The 24,563-nt window shown below is 40.8% G+C and overlaps 1 protein-coding gene across 1 annotated transcript in view; it reads right to left on the bottom strand.

The window, feature by feature from the left end:
- The window catches only part of TTC21B (tetratricopeptide repeat domain 21B), a 119,280-nt gene that overhangs the window by 74,482 nt on the left and 20,235 nt on the right, over positions 1-24,563 (bottom strand). Inside the window, exons 5-9 of the mRNA XM_077447923.1 lie at positions 22,084-22,206; positions 16,974-17,131; positions 3,907-3,991; positions 2,077-2,175; positions 626-818 (exon numbers count right to left, since the gene is read on the bottom strand). Of these exons, the coding sequence (XP_077304049.1) occupies positions 626-818; positions 2,077-2,175; positions 3,907-3,991; positions 16,974-17,131; positions 22,084-22,206 (658 nt within the window). The remainder of the gene's footprint in view (positions 1-625; positions 819-2,076; positions 2,176-3,906; positions 3,992-16,973; positions 17,132-22,083; positions 22,207-24,563) is intronic.

The following is a 24,563-nucleotide window of genomic DNA, read 5'->3' as shown; positions in this document are numbered from 1 at the left end:
AAGGCAAATTTATTTTCTAGTTTTGGATAGAGTGAAGAGAGATTAGAACACCTGTCGGTTTTATTTGCTGTCTGTGCCTTCGTTAGGGAGATTCATTCTCTCTCTCTCTGTTTGTCCTGTTTACCATTATCATTGATAGTGAAAGTAAAAGAAAATCCCAAATTTCCCAAATGAATAGAGGAAAAATCTTCCAATGAGTTTCAAAATTTCCCAAATTCCAATGACCTGGGGGTCCCCGAGGATTTCAATTTATTTGTAGGTATTTCCTCTCACTGTTTTTGTGGACTGAGTGGTGTCAGCCCTGCCCAGCATCTTTTGACAAGCTACTTAACAACTCCTATTCTCAGATCTCTACAATTTAAAGGTAGACTGTTCTGTAGTTCATGACAAGTACCAGGAGTGAGAAATAACCTCTTTGGGATAAGGAGGATATGGAGGACACAGGACTTTTTCACTTATCAAACAAATCTAGTAAAATGCTTCCAATGGTATATAGACCAAAAGGGAACAAATAAGAAAAGTTAATTGTTTATGCTTACATACACTTTAAGAGCCACTGATACCGAGTAATGTGACCTTAGCCAATCTACTATCTGCATGTAAAATAAATACTACATTGTCTTACCTGTTAGTGCACACACACTGGACTCATCAAGATTCATTGCCGTTTTGTACCATTTTAAAGCTTCCTTAATGCGACCTTGTAGAACAAGCTGATAGCCACGTTCAGTGGCAAAACTGGCCTCGTGAGGGGCCAAACTAACCGCTCGTTCCACCAAAGTCTGGGTTTGTTGAAGGATGAGCTGGTTACGTTCACACTGAGGGTTAAAATAAATGGTTGTTTGTAATAATCTACTGTCTCTTCACCTCAGAAGTAATATACAGCAAATGTATACAGAATAAGAAAAAACAGCCAGTTCCAAGGAAGAAATTAAAGAAAGAAACTACTTACAAAAATAAACAAAACAGCATAACAATTCTCCAATTGAAAATGCATTTGATCTGTGCGAATACGGTAAAAAAAAAAAAGAATGATATTATTCTATCTCCTGTGCTGGTCTCGTATGTTTTTTATTGATTTAAAATGTAAATGACCCTATCTGGCCTCTGGATTACAGTAAGTATCATAGGAATTAGACATGTGCAGAACGGAAACATTTGTTTAGTTTGGTTTCGGATAAATTTGTTATGTTACCAATTTCATTATGAAATTTGTTTCGTTTTCATAAAATTTTGTTTTGTTTCAGTAAAATTAATTTCATTTATTCATTTTTCAACTTTTTAGAACAATTAGAATTCGGATCGGTTGAAAAACTATCAACCTTTTTGAATTCTGTGTGAAGAAATAGCTGGTTAAGCAGCGGGCCGGAAAGCCGGCCACCCACATCCTTAATAATTTGTCATCATCTGTCAGCGGGCTTCCCCACTAACAGTATTTTTTTCAAATTAGGTGATCAAATACCACAAAAAAAATCTCTCTATTTGTGGGGGGAAAAAAAAGGGCATACATTTTATTTGGGTACAGCTTTGCACAACCGCACAATTGTCAGTTAAATTAATGCAGTGCCCTATTGCAAAATATGGCCTGGTCATAAAGGCGTGTAAAACCTTCCGGGGCTAAAGTGGTTAAAAAAGGAGGACACATTTATAAAGAATACAGCTGCCTACTGTGGCAGCTATGCACATTTAGCAGGAGTGCTTCTTTAACCTATTGCCAACTGCTTAACATATATATGAAGCAGCAAGAGATGAGAAGAGCTTTAAGACCTAGCGGCTGCACATTTAAGTCTACGGTGGCATGAAAGGGTGTACACTGAGGGCGCACTCACTGCACGCTCCCAGCAGCTCTCAGTCAAAGCTTCTAATCAGGAGTGAGCAGGATGGGCTCCTGATCATGTGATTACTGTGAGAGCCAATGATTTGATACAACCGCCTCCAGGGCTTTAAGACCCACTCAAAGGGCCGCCAGGAGGTGGTGTTAAATAATCAGTACAATAAGCAAGAAATTTTAAAACTGAAATGAAGACACAACAAAGCAATTACATTTGAGCAGAAAGTAGGAAATGTAACCCTTACCATTCTACTAAAAGCTAAAGACATACTGTAATAGAGGTGAGCATTGTGTGGTTCAAAGCGATCCAAAGCATTTATAAGATCCCCCAGTTTTGTTGTTGCCTGCAGAAAAAAAAAAATGTAAAGCACAAAGCATTTTATGTTAGCTATCATTATATTAATACATTCTTTGCATACATAGAGGTTAAAGCCCATCTCCAGCTGTTTTGTGTCAGTTTTGACCAGTGAGGAAGGGATAGCGCATGTATCAAAAATTTATTGACACCTTTGACCTTGTTGGAGACATTTCCACTTACTAGGATGTGACAGAAAATTCCCCAAGGGGACATAGATGTAAACTAATTTTTAGTAGACTAGGGAAGGGTTAGAGCTTTTTTTATCATTTGCCAACTGATCCCCCATCCCGTTTCTTGTGCAGACATCACAGGTCTAGGAAGTGAAAGAAAGTCTCACATTACGGACATTCCTATGTTGCAGAGATGCAAGATTTTTGTAAAACCAGTATGAATCATTGCTGGTGAAGATGCCATGGTAAGGGCCCCATCATTTAGAACACCTAAGCCCTAAAGAAGTTTGTTTCGCTCCAAAACGCATTGGCTGTTCTGTTTTTGTTTATTTACTGTGAACTAATTTTATCAATAAAGGTTGTGGAGTCTTGGACATTGGGGGTCTATTCATTAAGAGGTTAAATAACATCAGTTGTGAAAGTCCAATACATTAAGAATTTTGCGTTAAATAATGAATGTGGTGTTTTTTTTCGATTGTTCGGTAATCACTGCATTTTTTCAAAGGGTAATTTACCTCATTGAGCTGGTTGTGAAGGAGCAGGCCGGAGAGCCAGCCGCCAAGTCCTTAACAACAGATGACTCATCAGCTGTCAGCAGGTTCCCTTCGGGATCTGGTATGGATTTTAAATCCATACCAGACCCTTATCCGTGCATGCTGCCTGGCAGGTCCCATAACAGGTAACATGCCCTCAACATGGGGGGTTGGGTGCTTTGGAGCTGCTCTCACCCCCCCACCCCAAAGCACCTTGTCCTCATGTTGATGGGGATAAGGGCCTCATCCCCACAACCCTGGGCTGTGGAGGTCTGCGGGAGGGGAGCTTATCGGAATTTGGAGGCCCCAAGATCCCCTCCCCCCATGTGAATGAGTATTGGGTACCTCTACCCATTTACCAAAAAAAGTATCAAAAAGTAATAAAAACACAGAGACAGTTTTGGTGTAACATGTGACAGTCTTAAACGTGAGCTTTTTTTTAAAAAAAACTTTTACAAAACAGGATTGCTTTATTAAAGTGGTTGTATGCTAAATTTTTTAACTTTTACCTACAGGAAAGCCTATAATAAGGCTTACCTGTAGGTAAAAAAAATATCTCCTAAACCTGTACGGTTTAGGAGATATTCCCCTCGGTATGCGCCGCTGACTGCAGCGGCGCATGCGCACAAGGGGGTTCTCGCCGTGAAAATCCGGCAGCGGCCGGACTGAAATCTCCCGCGCGCATGCGCGGGAGTGACGATAACGAGGCTCCGGCCACTCACAGCGCCGGAGCCGCGATACCCGGAAGAAACGCCCAGGGAGCATGTCAGCTCCCTCGGCGTGGATCGGGCCAGATGTCGGGGGCCTCGTTCTAAGGTAAGTATTTCATAATGAGCTAGTATGCGGTGCATACTAGCTCATTATGCCTTTTGCTTTGCAGGTTTAAAAAAAAAAAAAAAAAAAAATTTGCGGGTTTACTACCGCTTTAAAGATATAACAGCAATACAGGATTTAGACTTTAAATATAACAAGGTCAACATAAAAAGAAAAAAAGAAAATAAAGAAAAAACTTGCCTCATGCACATTTCCTTCTCTACACAGATAATGAAGAGCCAGAATCCTAATTGCCTCCAAATTATGATTATCCTTCTGCAGCAACCTGTGTAAAGAAATAAGAATTATACTCACTACAAATATAAGAGAAAATAATGGTATCCATTTATAAGTGTCATAAGCTTCCACAGACAGGATCTATAGCATATTTGATAATCAAATCATAAACATCAACACATGGCAACAACTATAAATCAAAGGATAGTGTCCCCCTATATGTTACAAAATCCAATGTGTCTACTTTCAGCAATGCACCTGTGTGTTTCTGTGCAGCACTGCAGTCTCTTATGGCATGATTCCATGTTGTGCCATTTCCTTCTCAATATCTGTTCTAGGTGAAGCTGTAGTTGGCTTAGAGAGAAGCTGGTGCTTAAAGGCCAACTGTACATTCCAGACAAGTTGTCCTTTTACTCTGATTGAAAAAGCTGGATCTCACAACCTGCTATCTGTATTCAATTCCTTTTAGCTCTACCAACACCATGTAGTAGAAATCCTAGCCAAACCATCCGCTCATTTTGTATCTAGTCAGGCTCTCACACACAATCATTGGTAGATCTAAAAGCTGGGTATACAGCACATACTAGTGGGCTTGATATAAAAAAAAGAGCACAGATTCCCGCATCCACAAAAGCGATGTGATACAGGGATACATTTTTCCTCTGTGTAGATGAGAAACAAAAGGTTTCTCCTCTAGTGAGGAGAAAAAGATACACCGGGGGTTAAAGTCTACAGCGATGGCACTTTCAAGTGCACTTGTAGTGCAAAGTGGATTTGCCTTTAGTAAATAACCCCCACTTTATCCTTTGCACTATGCTAAGGCCCCTTTTAAACTTGCGCATTCTGGGAACATGTACAGAAACATGCAAAAAAAATGCGTCAAAATGGTTTGCAGTCCAAACTTTTCTTAGTGGCACCCCAAATGAGGGTAATAGACATGCCATTCACCTCTATGGAGAGACAATGTGAACAGTGATATTTCTGCTGACATCCGGTTCGGTCCGCCAAATCCAGATGAATTAAGGTCTTTTTCAGTCGGTTTTTATTCATTTAGCAAATCCGCAGAGGTGATCAAATACCACCAAAAGAAATCTCTCTTTGTGGGAACAAAATTATTAAAATTTTGTTTGGGTACAGTGTAGCATGACCGCACAATTGTCATTTAAAAAGTGGCAGCACTGAAAGCTGAAAATTTGCTTGGGCAGGAAGGGGGTGTCAGTGCCTGGTATTGAAGTGGTTAAAAGCACTGTGACCTGTACACAGCGATAAGCCTACAAGCAGAATTCAGCCTACTAATAAACTTATAACCTTCAATATAATTGCAGCCACACAGTCCCTCATACAACCTTGATGTCCCCAGCTATTAGTAAACTTCTGTACTGCGCAAAGTGCTGTGATCTGCTCAGAGAGCTCCCTTTCCCAGTCTGAGTACTGCTACATTTGGGATTGTTGGGATCTAATATAAAGACAAGGTGTCGTATTTGCATTATTATCCAGATAATTATATAAAAATAAAATACATAATGGATTAAGGGTTGTTTTCAGCAGTAGCCTGTAATTCAGCTTTAGCCTTGCATAGGGATCTTCTCACACTACCAAACATTACATCAAAGCACCTTACCAATCTGGAACTATACATGACATGTTGTGTGCGTTACATGTGGGTGTATGATACATGACAGAGACATTTAACTTCAGACTTTGAGCCGCCCCAGCAGAGAAGGATTTAACTGCTTGGTTTACAGATGCATCAAAGTCAGAAACAAAAAAATCCAGTTATTCTCACACTAAGCCCTGATCTCTGCATAAATGAACAAGCTCTTAGACCTCATTCACACTGTGATGCGCCAAGCAAGAGGCTGCCCTATGTGAAACAAATGTGGCAAAATAGGTTATGCACCTTTTTGAGCTTTACATGCTTTTTAAACAAGTGTTTCTTTATCCATGCATTTCTCAAGTGAAAAAAATAAGCATCTGATTGCCACTCTTGGGGCACCATTATTTGGACTCATTCACAAAACGCTATAGTGTGAATGAAGCCTTGTCTACTCTTCCCCAGTAATCAGACTGCAACATTGTAACTTTGTAGAAAGTTACAAGGTGAGAGGCTGGAGCAAGGGCTGGTCTGTGTCAAACATTTATGAACACAGTCAGAAACGATTGTACACACAAGCAGCTGTATTTAAATGATTGTGTATTCACTGAGCCAGGATCTCTGTCCAGGAAATAGGTGCTGACCCTGGATGATGTCTGGACAAAGATGGTTCTGTCCTTCTCATTTGATGCTAAGCCTCCACTATTGAAAGAATTGAAATGTAATAAATGAAAGGGGTGGGCCGGGGACAGTAAGGCTGGGTTGGAAAGCGCTAGATGATGGTGGATGTTCTCCAGCCAGGAAATGAGGCAAGCTTGATGCAGCTTCTATTACACACTGTGAGAAGCTCACAGTGCGCAGTGAGATCACAGTAAGCAATTTAAATACAGGAGAGAAGCCTATACAAATGTGCAAGACTGAAGGGAAGTTCAGTTCAGTCCGTATTATCCTGCGACTTGCACAGGCTGAAAACACATAACATGCGTGTTTTTAGATGCATTCTGTGCTGCTTTGGGACTCACTTGGTTAAAACTATTCCTGTAAAAAAAGAGACACAAAGCACAGCAGAGTAATTATCATTTCCATGGAGTGAATACTGACTCATCTGCCATTTTGGTGTCCATATGACTGCTGATTGATATGCAGGCTGGCTTATTACACCAGAGCACAATGAACACTGCTTAATGGCTGCTATTGGTTACAATTTTTTTTTTTAATATCACATTTTTAAAAGTTTAGAAGATTTTCATTTAAATACCATTTATAATTTTTTCAAAGCGTTTTAAATACATGTAAATAAAATATTTTTTTTAAAACTGTGTGTCATATATATATATATATATATATATATATATATATATATATATATATATATATATATATATATATATTACAGTCATGTCCCGCAAAACCACTGCCCTGCACTGATGAAGCCCACATTACCTGTTCAGGGTTACCAGGTATAGAGGAGTATGTAACCTCTTCTATGTGACAGCAATCAGGCCTTAGCGGCCAATCACAATCCATAAACGCAGTGCCCTTGGGGAAAGGAGGAGGCTTGACACCCTTCCCCTGACTTAGCTACAATGAGAGTGGACACCAGACCATAGACAGGTAGTCAGTGGCAGCTCTACAGGCAGCTCAGGGGATCCAGTGTGTACACAGTTCTGTTATATTAGTCCAAAAATAACCTGGGAGTACTTCACAGTATTTCATGGATTCTCCTATTTATTCTACTACTACTACTATGTACACACAGTATATAAACACACACACACTTTAGGATGCAATCTGCAACCTTTTACATTTCAGCTTCTTATAATAAGACCCCTTTCACACCAGGGCGTTTTGCAGGTGATATAGCGTTAGAAATAGCGCCTGCAATCCGCCCTAAAGAAGCTGCACCATTGTGTGTAGTGTGAAAGCCCGAGGGCTTTCACACTACAGCGGTGCGCTGGCAGGACGTCAGAAAAAAGTCCTGCCAGCAGCTTCTTTGGAGCGGTGAAGGAGCGGTGTGTTTACCGCTCCTCCACCGCTGCTCCCCATTGAAATCAATGGGGCAGCGCTGTAATACCACCGGTAAAACGCCGCAATATTGCCGGCGGTTTTAACCCTTTTGCGCCCGCTAGCGGGGGGTAAAAGCGTCCCGCTAGCGGACTAAATGCGCCACAAATCCGGCAGTAAAATGCCGCTAAAAATACAATGCAATGGGCGGTGTGGTGTGAAAGGAGTCTAACAGTAGAGCGACACCTAGTGTAAAATGGTGAATAAACAGTCCTATTCTTGTGTGTGGTGAATATGCAGTTGAAAAGACCCCTGTTTTGAGATGTTTAATTTGAAAAAAAAAAAAGTGCATAAAAACAATGTAATTTTCTTAAAGCTGAAGATAACATAGTTACATGATATACAAGTATGCATGTGTCATATCTGGCTGATCCCTGTGGAAGTTGGAAATCACAGATACTATACCGATTGCCACTAGCTTTCAGGTCCAGGGCCTATCACAGAAGGTTGCTCACTCGGAATGACCCAATGGGGGTCAATTAGAGAACATTTGCATTTTCTTAACAAATAAAAAGCATTCACTGATTGGACGAGGTGGAGATTGTGCCATCACTGGCCTGCCTCTTCACTTTGTCCAATCAGAGAACACTTTCCATTCATGGAGAAAATATAATGTGTGCTGTGAATGGCGGCCATGCCAAGCAAGCATGCACTGGCACCTGTGTCAGCCTACTGCAAAGCTTTCAGCTCTTGTGCTGCCCACCACTATGACCTGCTCGCTCACAGCAGAGGGTGGAGTACAGAGCTGGAGAGACTGGATAGTGCATGGCTTTCTTCCCCCCCCCCAAAAAATAAATAGTGGTTGCCCGCCACCTTTTTTATGCCAATTGCTACACTGGCTTCTGTTCAACAAATAACATTTAAAAATCGAAAAACATACAAATCCATTCATAAATCCCCCCCCCGAGCTACATCATCACATCTTTGATCTTCCCAAGATCTCCTGTTTTGAAGCTCCTTTGTCACCCTGTTCCATGATTGCCTCCAGGACTTCTCCAGAGCCTCTCTCATCCTTTGAAACTCCCTGCCCAAACCTGTCCAGCCGTCTCCTACTTTATCCACCTTTAGGTGATCCCTGAAAACTAATTTCTTTAACCACTTCAATACCAGGCACTTAGACACCTTCCTGCCCAAGCCAATTATCAGCTTTCAGCACTGTAGCAATTTGAATGACAATTGCGTGGCCATGCTACACTGTACCCAAACACAATTTTTTATCATTTTTTTCCCACAAATAGAGCTTTCTTTTGGTGGTATTTGATCACCTCTGCAATTTTAATTTTTTACGCAATAAATAAAAAAAAGACCACAAATTTTGAAAAAATAAGTTTTTGTTTCTGTTAATTTTTTTTGTAAATAAGTATGTTTTCTTCTTCAATGACGGGCACTGATATGGCTGCACTGATGGGCACTAATAAGGCGACACTGATGGGCACCAATGAGGTGGTACTGACGGGCACTGATAGGTAGCACTGGTATGCAGCACTGATGGGCACTTATGGGTGGCAGTGATGGGTACTGATAGGTGGGCACTGCTGGACACTGATGGGTGGCACTGCTGGGTATCACCAATTTTATTTTGTACATGATGGTGCCAGTCAGTGCCCATTTGTGGGCACTGTTCTTGGCTCTCCTCTACTTACATCTGTCAGACGTGAGTGAGGCTTTTCCTGTTTACATCGTGATCAGCTGTGATTGGACACAGCTGATCACGTGGTAAAGAGCCTCCGCTGAGATCAGTGTAGCAGTGTGTCAGACTTACACACCACACCACCGATCGTCGCGATGCGTGCCCCCACGGGCGTGCGGCGGCATGTTATCCTGAAGGACGTCATATGATGCCCACACAGGTTAACAGAACCCCTTCCCAGACGTCAATCTGCTATTGACCGGGCGGGAAGTGGTTATAAAGGAAGGAAACCCTGATGGGTTTTAATTCCTCTTTTTTCCCCTGCAAAGTAGAAGCATAATGGGCTAATATGCATTGCATACTAGCTAATTATGTGGCACTTACCTGCAAACAAAGCCTGCATTGTCCCAGCTGGTGGCCGCATCCAGCTTCCTTCCAGGGCCACAAACTCCAGCTCTGTAACTGGCCGGAGTCGCGTGACGTCACACCTGCGCATGCACGCGGGAGCCATCAGTCACTGCACTTGCTAGTGAAGAAACGGCACAGAGGGCGGTGCGTATATGGTAAATATCTCCTAAACCGTGCGGGTTTAGGAGATATTTACAGTACCTACAGGTAAGCCTTATTATAGCTTACCTGTAGGTAAAAGTGGCGTAATTAGGTTTACAACCACTTTAAGGAAGCCTATTCCACCGCCAACCAAGACCTGAAATTTTACTCCTCAGATCTATTACCTTTTATGTGACCTGCCCCTTCTGTTGAGATTGCATGAGCTGGGCCCTCCTAATCCTCATGTCCAGCATTGGATTGTATAACACACTTGAGCTCTGAAAGGTTTTAACCCCTTCATGACCAGGACAATTTTTGCTATTTAGCACTACGCTACTTTAATTGTCAATGGCGCGGTCGTGTAACACTGTTCGCAAATTAAATTGATATTTTTTTGCACACAAATAGAGCTTTCTTTTTGTGGTATTTGACCACCACTGGATCTTTTATTTTTTACGATGCAAATGAAAAAAAGACTAATAAAAAAAAAAATATATATTATATATATATATATATATATATATATATATATATATATATATATATATATATATATATATATATATATATATATATATATTTTTTTTTTTTTTTTTTTTTTTTTTTCCTGTCATAAAACATATCCAATAAAATCACATTTCATCATAAATGTAGGCCAAAATATTTTTTGCTACATGTCTTCAGTAAAAAAATAAATAAAAAAAACATATGTATATAGTGTATATTATTTAGTCTGTAGGAAAGTTCTAGCTTCCACAAAATAGAATACATATCTATCTATTGATATATATATATATAAATCATCCCCTGAGCCCCTTAAAATGTCAGAACAGTACAAATACCTCCAAAATGACCCTTTTTTGGAACGTAGACAGTCTGAGGCATTTGGTAAGAGACATGGCAAGTTTTTTAAAATTGTGATTTTCTGTCACAATTATTTGGAAAATTAAGAAATTAAATAAAAAAATATTTTTTTCTTTTTACATACCATCACAGTACAGCGTCATGATATGACGGTTGTGGCGGTGATCAGGAGCATTAACTGATGACAGCATGTTAAAAAAAAAAAAAAACACACAACTAAAAAATGGGATTTGTATTACAGCTTACCTGTTAAATCCTTTTCTTGGAGTACATCATGGGACAGAGAGCCTAAAGTAATTACTTAATGGGTTATAGGCCACCTTCAGGTGTTGACACTGGTAAACCCACTCAAGGAAGTTCACTCCCTATATAACCCCTCCTCCTTCGAGGAGCACATCAGTTTTTGTAGAAAAGCAGTATACTTAATCCCAAAAGAGGGACGGGACCTCTGTATCCCATGAAAAGGATTTTACAGGTAAGCTGCAATAAAAAAATCCCATTTTCTTTATCAAACACAGAGCCTTAAGTAATTACTTAATGGGACATCCCATAGCAATGCTACTTGAGGGGAGGGAGAAACAACCCGCAGGGTACCCACAGACTTGAGGATTTATACTGCTGCCTGCAGTACACTGCGCCCGAAGGCGAAATCCTCATACCTCCTTATATCCACCTGCTAAAATATTGTGAATGTATGCACTGAAGACCAAGTTGAGGCCTTACAAATCTGAGCCATGGAGGCCTGAGGACGCACTGCCCAAGAAGCACTAACCGACTTGGTAGAGTGCTCCTTAACTTGAAATGGGGGAATTTTACCCCTTAAATCATGAGTTGTATAAAACCCTGGACTACAGAATGAGTAGCAAGTGGTCTTTTTGAAATAAGACCGATAAAGCTGAGACTTGGCCTTAAATAGTACTCAAGGTCTACTTAATTTCTACCCCTAATTGTAAAAAGGCAATAATTCTGCCTATGATATATCTCTGACAGTGCTAACCCTTGGATTCACACCAGGAAACATAAGCCCTCCAGACTCTATAGTTCTGGAAGCTGGCTTCCTTGCATTAATCAGGGTAGAGATAACTGAACCCAGAAAGCTCACATTTCTTCAGAATGTGGTTTTAATTGCCAAGCCGTTAAATTTAGAGAACGTAAGGTAGGATGGAATATCGGTCCCTGTGGGAACAGATCTGACCGTAGTGGGAGGGACCACGGGCTCTCCACTGCCATCTTTACAATTTCTGCATACCATGACCTTCTGGGTCACGATGCTGCTACCAGAATTAGTGGCTTTCCTTCAAGCTTGATCCTGTAAGGAAGTCGAGGCAGCAACTGAATAGAGGGAATGCATAGATCAGGGAGAACTGATCCCATGGGGTCACCAACGCATCTGTTCCGCATGGAAATGGATCCCTTGTTTTGGCCACAAAGTTGACTAACGTCATGTTGAACCTGAAAGCTAGAAGATCTACGTCCGGAGTCCCCCATCTTTGGTAAACAGCCCGAAATATGTTGGGGTGAAGAGACCATTCCACTGGGAATAACTGCTGGCAACTCAAGTAGTCCACCTGCTAATTCTCTACTCCCGGAATGAAGACTACCGATGGACAGAAAGAAATGTTCCGTGCCTAATTTAGAATATGGTTCACCTCGCTCTGTGCTGAGAGACCCTTGCTGTCCCCTTGGTGATCGATATAGGCCACAGCTGTGTCATTGTCGGATTGAATCCTGACAGAACAATCCCATAACCTGAAAGTCCAGGTCTTTAGAGCCAGACGTACTGCTCGAATCTCTAGGATATTGATGGACAAAGTTCTTTTCGGCTCTTGACCACTGTCCCTGGACAGTGGTCTTTTCTAGTACTGCTCCCCAGCCTGAAAGGCTGGTATCCATCGTTACCTCTTTCCAGATGACTGGTCTAAAGGATTTACCTTTCAGCAGACTCTGGGTTAGTAGCCATCAAGTGAGGCTTTGGGACACTCTTGGGGACAGCTGCTTTGACAAGTCTAAAGCTTGAATTGTGTTGTTCCAAGCAGACAAGATACTGTTCTACAGCAGTCTTAAATGAAACTGGGTATAGGGAACCGCTTCAAACGAAGCCAGCCACCATAGTTCCTAGCAAACTCATGCAAAGGCGAATGGAGGGATCGCCATTTGACCTGACCATCCATAGGAACTCTCTTATGGAGTTGATTTTTGCCTGAGGCAAGAACACCCGTTTCTGGGCTGTGTCTATGATCAGACCCAAGTAGTCCAGCTTTTTTAGCGGTATTTAAGGAAGATTTCTCTAGGTTGAGAATCCAACCCAACTTTTCAAATAATTGGTTGTAGTGCGTATGCTTTGCTCCAAACGAGCCACCGACTGATCTATTAGCAATAGATCATCTAGGTACGCCATGACTGTTATGCCCTGTGCCCTTAACCTGGCTAGTGGTGGGGCCAGCACTTTGCTGAACACCCGGGGTGCTGTGGCTAGCCCGAAGGGCAGGGCTACAAATTGAAAATGCTGCTGTTCTAACTCAAACTGCAGAAACTTTTGATGAGCGGGAAATATAGGGACATGCAGATATGCATCCCTGATGTCGATTGATGCCAGAAGTTCTCCCCCTAGAAGGATAGAAACGACTGACCTGATCGTCTCCATGTGAAAGGAGCAGATCTTCAGGAACTGATTTAGATTTCTTAGATCTAGAATGGGTCTGATGTCTCCATTTGGTTTTAGGTATCACGAAAAAATTTGAATAAAACCCTAGACCTTGCTCCTTTGTGGGGATCTGTATGATCACCCCTTGAGATATTAAAATCGATCTAGTGCTTGAAACAGAGATTGTCCTTTCTCTGGATCTTTGGGAATGCTTGACTTCAGGAAGCAAGACGATAGAAGGTAAAAAAAATTCCAGCTTGTACCCCAACGTTACCGTGGAGATAACCCATCTGTCCTGAATTTCTTGCTTTTCCAGACTTCTGAAGGGGGGCTGCCTCTTCATGATGAGGCTTTAGGATCCTGATTTGCAGGTTTCTGACCCCAGGACTTCTTTTGAGCCTGGGTCTGACTCTGAGATTTTCCTCTACAGTGTGACGGCGGAGGCCGTCGCCCCTGCCTAGAGGCCCTGGCGTAAGGGAAAGAGCCTGTTTAAATTAAGGGTGCTTATACTTTCTTTTGACTGGCAAAAGAGTACTTTTCCAACTAAAAATTGTTTGGATATATTTGTATATAAGTTTTCTCCAAATAGTCGTTCCCCATGAAAAGGGAGCCCAGTTAGGAGATCTTTACATGGTGCTTCAGCTGACCAAAAAAAATAAATGTTTTTCTTTTTTTTTTTTTTAAACATGGGATTCTACGCAGATGCACAAGCATAAGCGTAAGTGTAAGGCAGGACGCCTGGTGAATAGAATCTTTAATAGCATCTATGGCAAAGCATAATGTTTTGGTAGTTCAGCGAAATCCCGAGCTTGTTGTGCAGGAAGCTCTCTAAGGGCCTGTTTAAATTGGTCCTTTAGGGATTGAGACGCTTATTGCAGCGACTGCTGACTAAGTAATGGCACCTGCCATGGAAAAAAAGATTTTAACAGGGATTCCAACTTCTTATCCTTTGGATCCTTAAGCATCTTGTGCATTGTCTACTGGACAAGTTAGGCCTTTATTCACATTTCGGAAATCGCAGCATCAACTGCTGGTATTTCCCATCTTTTGGAGAATTTCTCCTCCAGGGGACAGGAAATTGCAATTTTCTTAGGAGGGAGAAAATGCTTATCTGGGCGATTCCACTCAGCAAAAATAAGCTGCACTAGTAATACATGTGCAGGAAATGCATGCAAAGGTTGAGAGGGTTTTAAGGAATCCAAGGAAGAAACCGAACTTTCAGAAAACTCCGTTAGGGGTAGCATGAAAGTAGAAGAACCATCTCCATAAAAGATTGTATCAGCAATTCCTCAGATTTTGAGAGACTGGAAAGGCTCATCTACCATTGCTTTCTCTGCAGAGGAATCATCATCGGTTTGTTCTTCCTCCCAACTGAGGGTAACACCTCATGGATCTAGCATGCTTCCTATCCATTTGAATGGAGGATGGGATTAAAGCCGCTAATCTTTCTTCCAAACCCTGCAAGGAGGAGGAAAGGACATCTTCAGTCACATATACAGCGGCTGAGATGTGAGCAACAGTTGCACCATCAATTCTTTCCAAATGGCTCACCCCGGCTTGCAATAACTGGTAATTCAGGCAAGGATGACAGCATGGAAATGTGACTCAGGATCCTAGCGCCCGGGGGTGAAACCTTTATGTGGTGTCTTTTTTGCTAGGCATAGTCCTAACTACAAAAACAGAGGCACTATACAAATTGCACTTAATCAATGAAAATAGTCATGACATTTAAAGCCGCTATAAAATTCAGCCTAGTGCTGGGAAAGCAGAGGAAAGACTGTCACAGCTGTGTTGTATTTGTTTTTAGCCTGCCGTGTGTCCTTGTGGACGTTCACGGCATTGCACTTAGGCACCGCCCCCTCTGGAAAAAAGTTCTGCCCCTTTTTACTTTTAAAACGTTCCCGTGCTTGTGCATGGTGATTTCAGGTCCACCGACCCAACAGGAGAAGGGGGGGCAGGGAACCATCCAGCAGCAGGCACAAACAATAATGACATCTTCCACAGTAAAAACAATTAGCGGTATTCGTGGGTCTACATACCCCCCGTGGGGGGGGGGGGGGGGGGGTAAAGAAAGAGGGGTACAGCAATGCTGTCCCCCTAACCCTCTGGTCCCATTAGGGAGAAGAGAAAAACTTTTGCAGCTTTCTCTTACCTTGCAGCATCTCCCCTCTACACGCTGCTGCGATCGAACACAGACTGAGCTTACTAGACTTCCTCTAGTGGAGATTTAATGCATGACAAATTTTTTTCCCTAATGGAAGAAATACATAGATATTTTTAAATACCTACGTTTCTTCCCTTACCTTATCCTTGCCGCAGGTTTTGTTGAATTAACAATCCAACCTTCACCCATCAGGGTGGGCTGCGTAGCAAACCTTCAGGGACTGGGTCCCTAAAACGGGGTTCCAACTGCCCTGGACCTGTAAAAGCACCCCATCAGGAAGTTTAGGTAATGTAGTAAGACCTAAGCCCTGGGTAACTGGGGTCCAGCCCTACAAAGAGAGGCATTACAGGCAAAACCTTGTGCGTCAGATACATGGCCCCAGGTACCATCCTTTTAGGCCTCAATGGCACTTTGGATGGATGTGGTCTATGGAGGCTATTTAAATTCAGCATCTATCCCTCCTGGAGATCCTCAGAGCACATCTTTACTCGTTACCAACACCTTTAGACACTGGCGAAAAAACTGATGTGCTCCTGGAAGGAGGGGTTATATAGGGAGTAAACTTCCTTGATTGAGTTTACCAGTGTCAACACCAGAAGGTAGCCTATAACCAATTATGTAATTACTTAAAGCTGTGTCCAATAATGTACGATAAAAAAAACAAAAATGTTTTTTTACTATTTTAAAAGAAATACTTTTATCAGAATAGTTTAATATTACCATAGTAACATTGTAATATTCTGGGGGGTGATCAGGATTTTTTTTTCTTTGATTGCTGGTACAATGAAGATCATTGTACCAGCAATGCTTTCAACTGTCATGAATTTTAAGTTCATGACAGCTGTAAATACTAGTGATCTGTGATTGGCTACAACTAATCAAATGGTACAGGGTGCTGTGACTGGCCCAGGTACCATATGATAGCTGTGGGCCAATCAAAACTCATTAGCAAAAGAAGCAAAGCGGTTATGAATCATATTGATTCATAGCAGCTTTGTTGCCAATCATGATCACCATGCCTCGAGTATCAGGATCCGCATTCCGGTGGACACAGCAGTCGCACGGGGTGCGCGCATTGTGTCTGTACAAGCAAACTAACTTATGGGTATGTCGCTTTGCGCTTAAATGTACTGTGGGCAGTCAGCAAGTGGATAGTAATAATGTGCTGTACTTTAACTATACTTTTTGTTCTCACAACTATAGGTTGCCCAGTATAGCCCAATGCAAAAAGGTACAAATGGGCATGTTCAATCACTGAGTCAAAAGCTATAGGTGGGTACTTTCATTTTAGCTGTAAATCATGCACACAAATACTGTCTACAATGTTTTTTACAACATATTTAATCTACAATAGATCACCAGTTCACTGTTATCAAAATCAGTTCAGCATTTGTTTCCCATAATTGGTTCCTCTGTGTTTTCCTAGCAACCAAAATGCCACCAGCCCACACACTCCTCAATATCTCTAACTATCTGAAAACAAAAGCACATGACATAGTGGTGTGTTAGCTGCATACTAAACCTTAGAGCTGTCTCTACTGTCTGTTCCCAGTCTTGCAAAGCCAGTTGTAGCTTCATTTTCTTAATAAGAGCAGGAAGGAAGCCTGCAGAGCTGGCTAGGATTTTGTTCACGGCTTCCAAGGCTCCGGAGTAATTCTGCCGCAACTCGTAATAGTGGGCCTGAAACAGGAAGCACAACTGAGGATTATTTTTTTTTTTTTTTTATTCTTTATTTAAATTTTTCATTTAAGTTGCGTACAAAACATAATCAAGTATTATAAAAGAAAACCATAGGACCAAAATACATTCATGCCCTTAAATTTTTCACATTATCCTGGTTTTCTTTCTTTACTTCTCGAGTTCTTCTAGAATATTTCCCTCCCACCCCTCTCCCCACCCCTACCGACCCATTACCTCGTTAAAAATCATAGATTGTCTAAAGATTTTCCAGTATTTCCATTTCACATGGAATCTCTTTCTTTCTCTTTCTTCCTCCATTCCCAGCCCTTCAATACTATACATTTCCTCAACTTTTCCTAGCCATTCCTTTACTTTGGGTGCTTCTATTTCTTTCCATTTTTTCGGAATCAGGCTTTTTGCCACGTTTATTAATGAGCTTGTGAGGGAATTCCTATACTCCTTAATTGGGGTATCTACTGCATGGAATAGGCATAACCATGGGTTCTCAGGTAACTGTATTTTAGCTATTACTTCTATATATCTTATTATTTCTCTCCAATATTCTTTAATCTTGGGACAATCCCACCATATATGGGCCAAACTTCCCGTTTGTCCACAATTCCTCCAACATTTCCCAGATTGTCCCTCCTGGTACTTTGCCATTATATCTGGGGTCCTATACCATCTTACTAAAATTTTATAATTTGTTTCTATCATCTTACTATTTTCCGTGGATCTGTGCACCATCTTCAATATTTTTTCTATATTTTGGTTTTCACCCCGTGCTCCTATCTCTTCTTCCCATTTTTGAATGAAAGTTGGTACCTCCGCTTCACATTCCCGTCTCAAGACCTTATAAAGCTGGGCAATACCTGCTCTTGGGGATTTCCCCTCACATATCCGCTCCAAGGCAGTCAAATTTTCTCCATCTCTAAGCGGTTGTGGTAGTCTTGAGACGAAATGTCTAAGCTGCAGGTGTCGCCACTCATTCAAATCCATCCAATCATTTTCTTTCTGTAATATTGCTAGTGTTTTCAATTTCCCCTCTTTAATTATGTGTCGTAATTGCATATTATCTTGTTTTATCCATTTCCCTCCTATTGTACTTTTACCAGGTGCAAAAAAATCATTATCTTTTAAATAAATTAAAGGGGAATTATATTTCCACTTATTATGTTTGTGTATTCCCTCCCATACTCTAAACACATTTTTTGTGACCAAAGGTGTTGTCTTCCCTAGTGATCTATATTTTAAAGGAGTCCAGATTTCTCTACCTAAATTTGTGCCTGATAAACTGTGTTCTATTTTTCCCCATCTTTTTTTACTTTCTAATTTTGCCCATTCCACCACCCGTGTTAACACTGCTGCTTCGTAATATTTTCTAAAGTCTGGGACATTCAGACCCCCCTCGTCTTTTCCCTTTTGCAAAGTCTTCAGTGGGATTCTAGGTTTCTTGTTGTTCCAGATAAATTTAGAAATTAAAGAATTTATCATTTTAAAATATAGGGGGGGGATATATATTGGTAATAGCTGAAATTTATAAAGGATTTTAGGTTGAATAATCATTTTTAAGGCATTAATTCTTCCTAACCATGACAGGGGCTTTGTTCTCATTCTCCTTATTTCTTCTCTCAATTCTTCTAGAAGGGGGATATAGTTTATTAGGTACATTTTTTCTATTGATGCAGTCAGTTTAATCCCTAAATATTTAATTTCCTTTTGCCATAGAAATGGGAATTCTCTCTTAATGTCAAGTTCTTCTCTCGGATTTATATTTACGTTTAAGATTTCTGACTTGCTTGGGTTGATTTTAAAGTTAGATAATTCTCCGTATTCCTGTAAAGCCTTTAACAAGTTTGGCATGGAGATTCGTGGGCTGGATACATAAAACAGAATATCATCCGCGAATGCGGCTGTCTTATGTATTTCCCCCTCTATCTCAACCCCCTTTATATCTGGGTTTCTCCTTATCGTCTCCAGGAGTGGCTCCAATGCCAGAACGAACAATAGGGGGGACAGCGGACACCCCTGTCTAGTCCCATTGTTCATTCTGAAGGCTGTTGATAGTACCCCATTAACTCTTACCACTGCCTTGGGGCTGTTATATAGTGCCTTTATCCACTTCAAAATTTTGGGACCAAACCCCATTCCCCTTAGGGTACCCATCATGAATCCCCAGTCTACTCGGTCAAAAGCTTTCTCAGCATCTATTGATAGGAGTAGACTGGGGATTCTACTCTCCTTCATCCTCTGAAGCAGTAATAATGACCTTACTCCATTATCTTTTCCTTCTCGCCCCTCAATGAATCCCACCTGATCTGCATGGACTAAGCTAGGCATTAACTTCTTTATTCTAGCGGCCAATATTTTTGCGAACAATTTAATGTCCGTATTGAGTAGTGAGATCGGTCTATAGTTTGAGCCTATTGTATTCTCTTTTCCCTCTTTCAATATCGTGGAGATTGTCGCAGTGGAGGCCTCCTCGCTCAGTCCATATTTTGTACCTAGTCCATTATAATATGCACATAAAATTGGGGCTAGTATGTCTCCAAACTTTTTTAGATATTCTATTGTATAGCCATCAGGCCCTGGACTCTTTCCTCCTTTGGTCTCTTTTATTGCCTGTATTACTTCTTGGACTGAGATTGGATTCTCCAATTCCTGCGCCAATTCCCCCGGTATTCTAGGGATATTTGCTTGAAATATATAGTCTTTGATTTTTCCCCTTCTCTTCATCTCTTGCTTTTCTGTCTCTTTTTTTCTCACGGAATATAACTGCCCATAATATTCTCTAAAAACTTCTGCTATTTCCTTAGTTTTATAGACCGACTCTCCCTCTTTATTTAATATTTTCTCTATATAATTCTTCGATCTTTTTTTCCTCAATATCTTTGCTAAGATCTTACTATTTTTAATGCCGCTATAATATCTCTCTTTATTAATCCTATTATATATCGTCCTCATTTCCTGTTCCATTAATTCCCCGAGTTCCTCTCTTTTCATAGCCAGTTTATGTAATAGGTCCACTACCTGTCCACTTTCCCTGCCATTTGCCTTTTTATGTTCTTGCTCACAACTGAGGATTATTATATTATATTATTATTAATATTAGGAATGCACCTTTTTTTTTTTTAACGAGTAACAATATTTTTATTTTTTAGCACCCAATGATACCAATTACAGATACCTACCGCAACTGTTTTCACTTTAGCTGTCCTCCATTTAATTAATATTTTCCTGCTTTTGTTTTTTACAAAACGATAAACAATGAAAACTTTTTTTTTTTGTTTGCTTTTGTTAGTGAATATTTTTACACATTTCACATTGAATAGTTATTTACAAATGATATTGATTTTTATTTTTTTTATTTTGTGCTTTTTCAAAGTGAAATATATAAATATATGTTAATATATATGTGTAAAAATATTCACTAACAAAAGTAAAACAAAAAAAAAAAAGTTTTCATTGTTTATTGTGTAAATACTCGGTATCGGCACCGATAATAGTATCAGGTGCAACCCTAATTAATATGTGTAAATCTTATAAAAAAAAAAAAAAAAAAAAAAAAAAAAAAAAAGGTACACACTCAGGCAACTATATCAATGCCATTCATACTACCAAAAATAATTGAGTCAAATGTGAAACAATGAAACCTAATAGAAAATCAGGTTAGACACAAACAGTAAGCAATATTAAATACATTTGATAAAAATACTTTTGTAATGCTTTTAATACCTGGTTCAGTTAATGGCAACAGCTCCTAAAGCGAAATTGGTTTGAATTTTTAACATTTGGGGCAATTCACACCATTTGCAACACACAGCAGTGCAGCACAAAACATGGAGCCCTGTGCTGCAAAAAATGCAGAGAGCAGATATTTTCTCATTCCTTGAGGAAGAAGGGACAATGATCCTAATGCTCCACCATCTCTATCTTTTGATACTCTTTCTAGCTATAAAAAATAACAGCCACGAAATGTGAGACCTATCTCATGGCCCCATGCACACTGGATGTTTTTGCAGCTGATTCTAGGAGCGTCTGGCGTTTTTTTTTTCCTGCCTCTAAAGTCCCCTGCATGTCAGTCAATGTGTATATGCAGGAGAGTTTAGAGTGGGTCAGCAACTGGTAGATCACCGTCTGGGCTTGCTGATCCATCATCCCAGAGCATCAGAGTGCAATGCAGAGGGGCTACTTGTAAAGTTGGAGCTGTAGTAGTGAGCAAGAGCCACATAAGCCAATGACTCCTCTGTAGTGCTGGCTCCTGTCCCATGCAGAGCGATACCAACTGCACTCCACCTCTTATCCCAGCTAGCGGTCTCCAGGATGGTGCCAATAGCAGGAAAGAAGAGATCTTCAGGTCAGTGTGAAGCAATACACTAAGCATAATAGTATAGGTCTGCTTTCACACTGATGTGAATATAAAGAAAACACAAATAGAAAAAAAAAAAAAAACCCACAGCCACAACATTTAAAACTGAGCTCCACTCCACCTTTGGTACCTTTTGGGGGGGGGGGGGGGGAGCCGGTACCTAGTTTTGATAGGTAACCGCTCCCACGGCAAAGAAAGTTTGGCCCCCTCCTCACCCCCACAGCCGGCTCATTGAGAAAGCATTTTCACTGCCGGTTTTCCTTAGCCAACATGGTGGCAACAGAATCCGAGGGCCAATTCAAGAAATGGCCCAGCTGAGGACACCGCTAGATGTCTGGACAGGCAAGTACCCCAATAGTATAATTTCCTCTTCAAGGATTCACAAGCTGTAATAAAGTACACTTTTGTTCATTAATCTAGATATGCTTTAAGCTATTTGTCTAAATCTACCCTTTTAGGTTAAACAGCTAAAACAAGCGAGGAACCCAAAATATACATCTCCCTATGATGTCAATATATCCAGGTCATTATAATATTGGCTTCCACAAATACACATAGGATCATTTCATTTTTACAAGCCTACCTTTCCCATCATAGCAAACACATCCCTGTCATCGTGCAGTCCTTCTTCTAAGTACTTCAGAGCCTTTTTAGCATAGGCTTCTCTGCCACAGGTCAGATCCAGCCATCCTTTCAATACCAATCCCTGTAATAACAGACATTTTCATTTCATTTCCACTCATCGCACACTAAAGGCAGTCCACTCTGCTGGGATGTTTTCAGGAAGTAATGTGATCTGGTACTTCACTTCAACAAGCAATCAGACATCTATCCAGTATGAACATCCCACACGAAAAATATAGCAGTGAATATGCAGACAATAATACTTCATCATTAACAAGGAAGAAATCAATGTGCTAAGAGAACTATTCACAATGTTCTTAATTATTATGATTTTATTTTTATTTATTTTTTTACAAATAAACTATTTCATATTAAGAGCAAGCCAATAAGTGAGTGCAATAGTGACTGCAACAGAATTGGAGAAGCCGCTTAATATTTTTGAACTCATCAGAAATATGTTGTAATTTTCAACAGACAGGTGAGTTTGTTTTCATGCCCCCCTGGTATTTATCCCCACTCCATGAGATCCTGGCATTTATGTGCAAGTGGAAGGCACAGGTGTACTGTCCAGCCCTGCTGCCAGCAGCCTATTAAAAGCGGAGTTCCAGTCCCCAAAGTCCAATTTTTTTTTATGTTTCAATGATTTTTATTGAAATTTTCTTATCAATTGAAAAGTTATACAATATGACATCGTAACAAACAGCTATAACACAGTACAGAAAGCTTTTCAGTGAGAGTACTAACATCGTTTGACCAGCATGACCAAAAACACGGGTTACCCCGAAACAAGAACCTAAACACAGGTCAAGGGTGAAAACAAACAAAAAGAAGATTCAGCCCTTAGAAAAATAAAGGAAGGACCACACCGACCCCTGAGAATAACTATAGAAAACTCCAGGCCCTCCCACCGTATTCCCCCCCGAAGAGAGAGTAGAGGAGAAAAACCGTGGTGGCATCACCGTGTGGTCAGCCTGGCTCACCCTGTACTCCAGAAAAAAACGACACTCTCTGGAAATACTGTCAGACCATATACAAAGACCTTCCAAATATATGACGTGTTATTTATATCACAATTTGGTAGCATCCCTCTCCCCATCTGAGATCGGAAGAGTATATAAAAAAAAACAAAAAAACTAAAAAAACAAAAGACATTGGTATAAGAAGAGGAGGAGGAGGGAGGAAGAGGATAGGAGAAGAGGGTAGAATACCAGAGAAAATAATGCACTCTATATTATGGAATAATCTGAACCCCCACAAGGAGTCAGACAGATATTTGATCCAGGGTTCCCAGAAAAACAAACTAGGTTTGAAACAAACAAAAACTCAGAGAGGCGTTCATTTATCATGATGATCCATGATAGAAAGAAGAATATAAAAGGTATTTCCATAAAAAAAAATAAAAAAATGAAGAATTTGCATTGGAAAAAGGATGCTCAGAGGGGATACCATAGAGAGTAAGTACATAAAATGGGTGGAACTACGCTTTAAGCTCTATGAGGGGCTGAAAGCTGCTGTGGCCACATGATGCACTGAGTGGTATTAATGTTTAGGCCAGTATGTGCCTGAACTCCAGGTAAAGTACTAAATACACAGCTGAAACACATATAAAGGGTTTTTTAACCACTTGCCGCCCAGTGTATAGCAAAATGACAGCGGCAAAGTGGTTGTGTTATCCTGACTGGACGTTATATGACGTGATCAGAATAACAGAGGCGGCGCCTGTAAGTGCTGTGCGTCAGTCTGACACACAGCAACTCCGATCGTGGTATGGAGCCTCTGACGGAGGTTTTTTACCACGTGATCAGCTGTGACCAAATCACAGCTGATTATTGCGGTAACCAGGAAGTGCCGGTAAACAGCTTTCCTCAGTTCACACTGACATGGGGGGGGGGGGGGGGGGGGGCCGGGTTCTGTGCTGATAATCAGCGCATTGATTAAAACACAGCCCCCATCAGCTGCCAATCACCTGCCAGCCTGTCCCCCTCTATAAACAGCTGTCTGTGGACATAAAACTGTCGATCAGTGCCCACAACAGTGCCAATCAGTGCCTGAAAAAGTGCCAGTGCCCCATCAGTAATGCCCATCAGTGCCCCATCAGTAATGCCCGTCAGTAGCTCCTCATCTTTTTTCGTTTACATCGTAAAAATTAAAATCCGCAGAGGTGATCAAATACCACCAAAAGAAAGGAAAGGGGAGATGTCACCGCTCCAGGAGGACAAACAGATGGTAAACCTCTCTCTCAGTTCGGAAGCCATAGGTACTGGTAATTTCTAGTAGCAATAAAGAGGAACCGATTCTGGACAGCCGCACTCTTGAAAAATTGCCTTTTGTTATTTAGAAACGTTCACATCAAAATCAAGGATGGAAATCACAGCAAACAGAAGAGCTGAGGTTTTGCAATAACTGATCATTCATAGCTCAATGAATAAGCACTACTGT

Source organism: Lithobates pipiens, unplaced genomic scaffold (assembly GCF_037356315.1).
Source record: "Lithobates pipiens isolate NorthernLeopardFrog02 unplaced genomic scaffold, aLitPip1_a1.2 Scaffold_22, whole genome shotgun sequence".
Classification (NCBI taxonomy): domain Eukaryota; kingdom Metazoa; phylum Chordata; class Amphibia; order Anura; family Ranidae; genus Lithobates; species Lithobates pipiens.
Note: the sequence above shows the minus strand (reverse complement) of the source record. Positions and strands in the feature narration are given on the sequence as shown.